The sequence below is a fragment of the Syngnathus leptorhynchus genome, chromosome 4 (genome assembly GCF_054491065.1).
Source record: "Syngnathus leptorhynchus isolate UIUO chromosome 4, UIUO_Slep, whole genome shotgun sequence".
Taxonomy (NCBI): Eukaryota; Metazoa; Chordata; class Actinopteri; order Syngnathiformes; family Syngnathidae; genus Syngnathus; species Syngnathus leptorhynchus.
In genome coordinates, this window is record NC_141198.1 from 18,983,836 (window position 1) to 18,993,430 (window position 9,595).

Here is a 9,595-nt window from a genome sequence, read left to right on the forward strand (position 1 = left end):
GGGGAAAAGCCCAGGAACTCAAAGTTCAACACGACTGGACGCTAGCTGCGCTACCTTATTTTGGTGCCAAATGTGAAAAGAAGGTCAGCTTGGGTATTCGTTAGCCCGTAGCACACAAACACTTCCACTTTCAAGTGGCGCCGAGGGCCCACCTGACCTTCATCCTCGTCTCAGATGAAGTTCATTCCATTTCACTTCACTTCCTCGTCTTTGACATCGAGGCCAAAAGATGAGATCGAGCCTTTCTTTCACTGTGAATGACTTTTCATGGCTCCACTAGTCAAGATGGATGACCACAGGAATGTAAGAACATAACTGAAATGTTACTTTGTTACCGAAGACCTCGTGATTTATTAATCGTTACAATTGATGAAAGTCTGACACACAGATAAGAGTAAAACATCCGATTTGAAAACATCTATACATTTAGAACCCACTGTACAATATCGGGGTAAACGGATTAAAAAGAAAAAACAAAAAAACAAATCAGACTCACACTGCTACTGCAGCTGGAAGATGGAAGCACCATTCATTCAGAAGCTGTCGCTCAGTCACACGCACGCTCATTTGGAGTCGAGATGACTCAGGACAGAAGTGTTACCAGCGCGTCCAGGAATTTGCTGCGGTCTTCTGTCTTCAGTTCAATAACTGTACGGGAACAGACGTGAGAAAGGATCAGCTTAGTTGGTACATTTCTGTCATTTCACTGCCGCAAAAGACATGAACACCCGCTTGGGGGGGAGAAAAAGTCTGTCAACTTTAAAGCAAGAACACATTTGCAAATATACAGCAAAATTCCAGTCATATTTGTATTAAGCTGCAAGGCTCAAAAAGGGAATTTCTCACCCCTTTGCTGCTATTGACTTACCGTCTTGGTTTGCTACCGTATTGCAAGTGAAAACACTGCTGCCCCCATGTGGCCACAGGCGGGATCAAACCTTTGCGCCCGTCTCAAACCGATTGCAAATTCAGCTCGACAAGAAACCACTTACTTACTGGATGTGTCAAAGTGGTCGTGTCGAGTTCTGGAGCTGGTGCTTTCGCCAGCTTTCTCAAACGCTCTGCCGAAGAAACTAAGAACAGAGTGAAGTTGGTTTTAATTGAAGCCCCAGACGGACAACGCTCTCAGTCGATGACATCCAAACGTCGAACCGACTGGAAAAAAAACAACACAACTAGAACAGAGGAAACGTGGCCTTTGAAAGAAAGAAAGAAAGAAAGAAAGAAAGAAAGAAAGAAAGAAAGAAAGACAACTCCCACCCAGAAATAAAATACTCAACGTGAACGTACTTCTTTTTGTCAGATGTTTCAGACTCAGGTGGGATTCCCAAGACGAGGACGGTGCCTTTCTCCACATCTTTGGGAGCAGCCGTGATGAGGGGAAGCAACCTGCAGCGCTTATTCCTTGTCTGGAAAAGGGGGATTTCATTCCATTCCATGATCAGAGGTCAACCAGCAGCGAGGACAAGCGCCAGCACGTTGGATCATGAGCTACTACTCACTGATTGGATGAACGCTTTTAGGAGGTACTTGGAGAGCAGAGTCAAGGCCATGGGCTTTGAAAAAAGCTTGACGTCGGGCGTGCCCTGTGCGAGAAAGGCACCGTTACTCGAGTGGCCAAGCAAACACAATCGCGTGCACGCACCTCCATGAGGTAGCAGTAAAGGAAAGGCCCTTGGGACAAGATGAGGTTGGTGCAGATGCAGCTGGCCACAGTCTGCTGGATTGCAATCAGCTTCTTTTTAGCCATCTCCATGCCCGAGTGCAGATGCTCCAGGTTGCTCCTTCCAAAGACAGAAGGTGGCAAGAGGGAGGGAGGGAGGGACTGACTGAGTGAGTCAGTGACTGACTGAGTGTTGAGGGTGAGTGACTGAGTGACTGAGTGACTGAGTGACTGAGTGACTGAGTGAGTGACTGAGTGAGTGAGAGTTCTGGCTGAATCAATCAGGGTTGGTTGAAACCGTAAACGGGGGACACACCTGGAAAGCGAATCCAGCGCCTGGATGAAGCGCCCCGACCCGTTCTGCTCTTTCTCCGTGCTTTCCAGTAGAGCGGCGGTAGCGTGCACCATGTCGGCGGCCAGGAAACGGTTCTTGAAGCCAAAGTGGACGCCGAATGTCTGGATGCGCATGTCTTTCATTCTGTCGGAAGGCAGAATTGTCAGCGCGGAGCAGTCAAAAGGCCTCGAATCGATCGCCCCCACCCGTATTTATTGGAAGACTCCTCGATGACTTCCCGCAGGTTCTCTTTGACGGACATGTCCATGGAGGTGAACTTTTGGCGCACTTGCTTCAGAGGCAGCCTGGTACGAAAGAGCCCCGTCAGTCCACCTTTGCAGCTCATCTCCACTTTTGCAGCTGCTCTACTTTTACCCCATGTCAGCCAGAAACTCCTGCAGCTTCTTCTGTCCGTGTAATGTCCACAGCTTGAAGTGGCACGAGGTGTAACACGAATTACGGATGCTCTCGTACAGAGACCAGTGCTGGTAGAGGCTCAGACGCAGGCTGGAGCAGAAGGTTAAGGAGGAGGTTCTCCAAAAACAAACTCGAAAGTCGTCCTCGGACGGCGACAAAGGATACTCGTACTCAAAGGAGATCCTCATGCAGTCGATGGACAGGGAGTTTTCCTCGTCCTCGTTTCGATGGTTATGTCGGGAGACGTGGCGCTGCGTGGCGGCGATGTCCGTCACGTACTTCATACTGAAAGACAGAACAGAAGGTGTTCCGGCACAACCGCCATAAAGCGGAACATTCTCCAATTGACTCTCGAAACACTTTGGAATAAAATAATAACTGATGCTACATACAGCAGCCGTGTAACCATGGAATGAGGCTCATTTCTTACTGTGTGATTTTATCGTGAACCCACTGATCGGTCAGCCCGATGACGGCCCACCTGTTGACAAGAAGAAGAAAAAAAAGAAAGAAACTATTTGGCACAGTAGTGTCGATGAGTCAGCGGGTGGGACACACACACACACACAACTTACCAGAGCATGTCTTTAGTGTCTTTAGTCAACACCCAGGCAAGCTCAAAAAAGATCATGGCAGCCTGAGACAGAAAAGAGAGCTTCTTTGCTCAAAATGAAAAAAAACGTCACGGCTGCCTAACGCAGAAAAGATCAAGAGAGCTCATTTTCTGAAATAGTGGCCCCCCACTCACCGAAGTTCCGTGGTATTCATACTGCTCGTAGTCAAACAAGATTTCCCTCCTGCCGTGAAAGCAAAAGGTGAATACTGAAGCGCCAAACGCAGTCAAAATGTGACTTGATTCACCTTCGCGCTTCCCACTCCCTCTTCTCACGTTGCCTTTCAATTCTCCTCTCAATTTCCCCCTGAAATAAAACAACAATTTCTGTTTGACTTTGCACTGGGTATCATTTTGATCAACAACGTACTTCATCAAATCTCCTCCGCTTCCCAGACGGCTCGGAGCCTTCGGCGCTTTCATTTCCAGAGTCTCCCCCTTCCTCTTCCTCGTCTCGAAATATTTCGTCGTACGACGGCACGCCCAGATCGTCGTCTTGTTTGATCAGCAGTTTGATCTTCGGAGAAAGAACAAAATTCCATCATTCCATCCTTCTGTTTTCTCGACTGCTTCGAGGAAAAAGGGGCCAAAAGTCACTCAGCGGGGCACGTACAAGTGGATTTCATCATCTTTCCCCGGGGAAGTATCAAATTTCACTTCATTTATCCAAAAGGTACCTTGTTCATCTGCTGTGGCAAAGCCACGTAGTGAATCAAAGATTCTTCCAACCGATGAGTAAGCAGTGAAATAAAGTCATTATTACCTGAGTGTCATTGTAGACATTAACCACATCGACAGGCCGATGAGTATCGCAAATGAAGAAGATGGAGTCGTCGTCCGGCTGCAGTAACTCAAGGAGGTCCACGTTGGCACCGCAGTTGATGAGGACAAAGTACTGAAACTGGAACAAGCAACAATTGTTATTGTACTGCAGAGAAGACTGAATTGACTGAGGATTGACTGAGTAGTTGCATACTTGGTCTTTGTGTTCGAGAAAGGCAGTGCCGAGGTCCTGCCACCCTTCCACTGGTAAAAGGCTATACTGAACCTGATCGCAGTGAAACAAATCCTGAGGAAGGGGAAGGGGGGAAACAGTCATTCTCAGCCGGCGGCTCAGGACCAAAGAAGGTCTTGAGCTTGTGAGATGGAGCTCAAACAAATAAAGGCCGAGCATACGCTAGCTACATCGTCCGCTCCGGTGTCTAGAGTGCCTAAAACCAAGCAAAACCGCTTGCTTGCACTTGCCCAAAACAAACGACTTTTCCTATCATGTTTGGGCTCGTCATTTGCCTACCGTATGGGGCTCCAGGTATGACTGCAGTTAAGGACCACTCATTTGATTCATGAAGCAAATTGTGTGTACACATTTAAGGGACGTCGTTACATAGCCAGTTGTTGTTCTGCCTCAGAACAGACAGAACCCGCAGCCCTCGTTCACGCGATCGTCACGAAATGATGTCTGCGCAGACAGCAAACTCGCCAAACAAAACGAGAAACAGCTAACTAACCTGAAGGATCTTACAGGCGCAAAGGGCATCGATATCTGACGCCACCAGGAGCGCAACTCTCTGAAAGACAATTCGACAATGTTAGCAAACACCGTCGACAGACAGACAGACAGCTAGCTAGCTAGCTAGCTCATCGTTTTGTTCGGGTTCGCTCAACAACCGACCTGATTGAGAACAGCTTCATAAAATTCTTTCCGGATGTCCGTGACAAACATCTTGGAAGTCCTCGACACAATAATCGACGGGCCACAGTTGAGCGAGCAACAGACAGTAAGAATTTCGGTCTTTTGTGTCAACACAGTGGGTCGGTCCGTTGGTCCGTCGGTCGGACCACAGACAGCTGCAGCACCGGTGGAAATGTGGCGCCAAAAGACTGCGTCACACCTAACCAATCAGGAGAGCCCAAAAGGCCGCGTCACACTTAACCAATCAGCAGAGGAGAGGAGAGGAGAGGAGAGGAGAGGAGAGGAGAGGAGAGGAGAGGAGAGGAGAGGAGAGGAGAGGAGAGGAGAGGAGAGGAGAGGAGAGGAGAGGAGAGGAGAGGAGGTGCTACGTCACGCGCATGACGCAACACTCACCAAACCAGGAAAATAAGATAATAGTACGGTGCAGTCTGAACAAAAGTCGAAGAATTATTTTATCTTTCAAACTTTTGGCAGTATAACTACACAGGCGAACCGAGACGAAAGACGACGCACACTCTGCTGCCGCTGCTGCTGCTGCTGTAGAAACATGATTTACTGTGACCAAATGACATCACAGCATAATCAGCATCAAGTGCTTGCTAAATGGTCCTTACAAGGCAAAACAAAGACGTGCCTGACAGTAAAAAACCCACACACACACAAAAAAACATAATGCAAAGTCTTTGTACTTGACAAAATACGTAGTACTAGAGAGATATTCAACAACCTGATTGAAGACAAGAAAAATCGAATCAAAACACACTTTCCGGTAACGAAATAAGAAAGTATGTGGAGAGACCTTTTGGGGGGGGGGGGGGAATATACATACATGGGGAAACATGCAAGTCAGCATTTGTTTAATTGGTCAATGGACCCGTGCTTCTACAAACACAATCACATTTTGGGCAAACAAACACTGGAAGTTGAAGTCAAACTTCTACATGCCCCAAATTTGGAACAGATGCTCATACAGTACACCATCAAAAACGGCTATAGTGGAATTCACAAATAAATGAGAAATAACGTTCCATTGAGATATCCCATTTCTGTATCGAGTTAAAAACGAAATTGATGTTTTTTTTCCTATATGAAAAGCATCATGTCACATTACAAGAATTAGTAACAATGTCAAAACCTGAACAAGGATGGAATGAAAAGCAGTGTACATATCACAAGCGGGACAATGCTGGAAATAAAAAAGGCACCAAATCTTGGCCAAGTTTGATCTGATAACAACTGCAATCAGCAGATTTGAGTTGCATTCACAGCAGCCAGCAAAAGTGCTTCTACCCTGCAAAACTTTGGCTGATAAAAAAAATCTGAGGTTTCCCTGTTTCCTTTGACCACACCAATTTAGATTAGAACCCACAAAAAAAGTGTGCATACATCACACTGGAAGTGCTGTCAAATATGAACAGGATTAAAATGGTGACCGATAGGAGCAGCATCACCTAGCAAGGTTGCATCCAAGTCTCTTCCAAAGACTTACGACGGGCCTTTTTCCTGCTCCCATACGCTCCAACTCAAACGTCCTTACTAATGGTCCAGCTCCCACAGTGGACACTTTCAAAAGAGTCGTGATATGCGACAGCAGCACAGAGGAGCCAGCCGGCCAGGCAGCCGGCCGGCCGGCCAGCCTGCCATCCAGCCAGCCAGCCATCCAGTCAGTCAGCCATCCAGTCAGTCAGCCATCCAGCCAGCCAGCCAGCCAGCCATCCAGCCAGCCAGCACAAGCGAGTGGGCGGGCTGATGTTTTACATGGGCAGGATGTAGTTGGAGTTGGCTAGCTTGCGTTGCTGTGCGGCAGGGACAAGCTCATGGTGACTCAGGGGGCGGTGGCAGTCGGCGTCATGAAGCGCTGGGTAGTGCTGCCTGTAGCACAGCCAGGCGAAGGCCAGGCCCAGTAGAGAGCCCACCAACACGTCTACAAGCGGGACGACAAAGCCAACGCAACGGCTCATTAGGCTCACAAGGGAGTCAGAGGGAGGGAGGGAGGTAGGGAGGGCTGACCTTGCCAGTGGTGTTTGTAGTCGCAGGTTCTAGAAAGGGCGATGGTCAGCGCTACAACTAAAGGAGTGAGGAAAGCGCAGAGCCGCCACGCCCTGCCTCGGCCGGCCGCACTGAAGCACCGCAGCTTCCCGGCGATGTAAAGAGCTGTGAAGCCCAGCCCTGCAAAAGCAACTAAGAAGAGAATATGGAAGGACAAAGATTCAATCAGCAACCCCAAAGAAGTCCATTTGAATGGGATTCACGGCCAAGCCCTCGACTGGAAACTCTCGGTGAATACGTCTTACATGAAGAGTGTCCGCTGGGAAAACTCTTTCTTCCCTCCATGACCACATCTGGATCACCGCTGCAGCGTAGCTCCAGGTTCATTTGGCCGTCTGGGAAGCAGCGGTAGAAGAAGTCCGGCCTGGGCCTGACGCAGAGACACTTGTTATTTGGACTCGGGTTCGCCGACAGGGTCCGCGTGGTTTTTACCTGCCCACGGCGAGTTTGATGACGTTGGTAAAAACGCCATTCAGCACCAGCGTCAATGTCACGGCTGGACGAGAGAAGGAAGCGAGCGATGAGGACGCGGGGGAAGGAACAAGTAGGCTGCGCTCGCTACCTCGACTTGGAAAAGCAGCCAGCTCATCCAAACGCAATGCAAATAAAGCAAGAAAATATGCCTTTTGAAAATGCGATTCCACTACACTGCAGGGCAATGTTGATTTGAATGGATGGTGCATTCTGAATTGGCTGCCCTCTGACAAGTGTTTCTCACCCAGCGACGCCTCCTTGGCATCGCCTCGCTCTGGCTTCGTCACAACGGTGAAGAGCGTGATGACCGTCAGCGGCGTGAAGACGGCGATGCTCTGGTGTGGAAAAGAGGACAAATTAAAGGTCCGGTTCAAAAGACAACGACGCCACTGTTACCTTCACTTACAAACATGAGAAGTGTGGGGACGTGATCTTTCTCTACCCGGTGGAATTTATACAACCATATCTCCTCGGGCTGGATCTCTCGGTAGAAAGGCGGAAGCTGCTCCGTCACCCTGAGAGAATCAAACCGTCGTTTGCGCTCCTCAAATACAGGCAGTGTGTACTTTTCCACACAGTGGGGGAGGGAGGAAGGGAGGGAGTACTTTGAGCACCTTTGACACTACGTATGTATGTATGTATGTATGTATGTATGGATGGATGTATGTATGTATGTATGTATGTATGTATGTATGTATGTATGTATGTATGTATGTATGTATGTATGTATGGATGTATGTATGTATGTATGTATGTATGTATGGATGGATGGATGGATGGATGGATGGATGGATGGATGGATGGATGGATGGATGTATGTATGTATGAATGTATGTATGTAGTCTGCTTGAAACAAATGCAAAGAATTTGAGTGAATTTACAGGAAAACCACAAGGAGCGCCAAGCGGACGCAGATTTCCGACAGGAGCCCACGAAGCAGCCTTCTCTTCATTTTGTCTCTCGGTGTGCGTGGACTTCAGTCAAGGCGGCACATCACCTCCGGGCTTAAGAAAGGAAAGAAAGAAAGATATCCATTCAAGTGTGTCGTTCAAATGAACCTGTATTGTGATTGTGACGAGATCGATAGCCATTTGGAGGCAAAAGTCACAGTACACCACCAAACAAAAATGTCCTGGCGTTTTACAGTGTGTGTTACGTCGCAGTGTGGATTTCAAATCAACACAATTTGTGAACAAGTGACGTCATCCACCCATCCATCCATCCATCCATCCATCCATCCATCCATCCATCCATCCATCCATTATTTGATTTGTTTTTTCAAAGTCATTTTAGAATCACAAAATGTTGTGTCATGTCGGTTGGCTGGCTGGCACCAACTATACGGACATTTGTCAGTTGTGGGACGTGATTTCAACGGGTTACAATTGGAAACCATCCACGTAGGATGAAAACTTGGCAATCATTTGACTCGACTAAGAAGCGGCAGCAACATTACTGATCTCGATGAACACATTTCAGTACGGAACATTACTGATCTCTATGAACACATTTCCGTACAAATAGTGTCAAGAGGTAGCACTACTAAGCACCGTATTGTAGCCCTTTCCCAATTCCATATCCACATGCCACGACGCTTTAACATGTTACAGTATGTGACGTAAAAGTGACAGCAGCCATCCAGCCAGCCAGCCAGCCAGGCAGGCAGCCATCCAGCCATCCATCCATCCAGCCACCCATCCATCCATCCATCCATCCAGCCAGCCAGCCTTTCATCGCCTGTCTGCCAATGAAAGGAAGCGAGATGATCGCAGCCGGGGCTAGGCTAGGCTAGCTGGCCGGCTGGCACATCTGTCACACAACATAGCTGTCACCAAAATAACCAAACGACGCTTGACAACTCACCTTCACTAAGGTTGTTTTCTATCTCGCTATCCTCATGACCACGCCGGTTGTTATGTCGCAAAAGGCCGCAGCATCTTCATTCAATTGAGACTCAAGAGACGCTCCATCCAGTGACGCCATTAAGCGGCTTGCCTTGCATGAAACGTATCCGTTCCATGCTTTTCAAAGTAAACAGATGTCAAATCGGATTCCACAATAATAAAGTTGACGTTCAAATATATTGTGCCTGTAAATAAGCGATCATTTGCATCGTTCAATACCTCGTGTATAGACGCCCATGTATAAACTTGCGCTTTGATTCGGCATTCGTAAAAGTGGTTATATTTTGAAAGACGGAAGTTGTCTTAAAAATGGTCTTTTGTGACACGTGGATGTAACACGCCACGCACGTCACGTCAAGTAGCGATGAGACTGACTGACTGACTGACTGACTCTATTTGACTCCAAATCCACAACCTTGATTCAAACTAGAAAATATGAAATTCATAA

General features: G+C 47.8%; 2 protein-coding genes across 2 annotated transcripts; both read right to left on the bottom strand.

Moving 5' to 3' along the window:
- Positions 1-327: 327 nt before the first annotated feature.
- On the bottom strand, positions 328-4,937 carry cdc45 (CDC45 cell division cycle 45 homolog (S. cerevisiae)). The gene is made up of 18 exons (XM_085909554.1): positions 4,700-4,937; positions 4,536-4,595; positions 4,004-4,096; positions 3,791-3,928; positions 3,398-3,544; positions 3,276-3,334; positions 3,163-3,211; positions 2,990-3,051; positions 2,845-2,895; positions 2,580-2,699; positions 2,373-2,504; positions 2,204-2,302; positions 1,980-2,141; positions 1,646-1,784; positions 1,503-1,586; positions 1,291-1,409; positions 997-1,073; positions 328-648 (listed from the first exon to the last, which is right to left on the bottom strand). The coding sequence occupies exons 1-18, from the start codon at positions 4,748-4,750 to the stop codon at positions 584-586; spliced, it is 1,707 nt and encodes a 568-aa protein (XP_085765680.1). The 5' UTR covers positions 4,751-4,937; the 3' UTR covers positions 328-583.
- A 451-nt stretch (positions 4,938-5,388) lies between these two features.
- On the bottom strand, positions 5,389-9,476 carry plpp5 (phospholipid phosphatase 5). Its single transcript, XM_085910874.1, has 9 exons — positions 9,367-9,476; positions 9,107-9,264; positions 8,125-8,247; positions 7,650-7,758; positions 7,488-7,578; positions 7,202-7,265; positions 7,015-7,139; positions 6,731-6,901; positions 5,389-6,644 (listed from the first exon to the last, which is right to left on the bottom strand). The coding sequence occupies exons 3-9, from the start codon at positions 8,193-8,195 to the stop codon at positions 6,475-6,477; spliced, it is 801 nt and encodes a 266-aa protein (XP_085767000.1). The 5' UTR covers positions 8,196-8,247; positions 9,107-9,264; positions 9,367-9,476; the 3' UTR covers positions 5,389-6,474.
- Between the last annotated feature and the right edge of the window lie 119 nt (positions 9,477-9,595).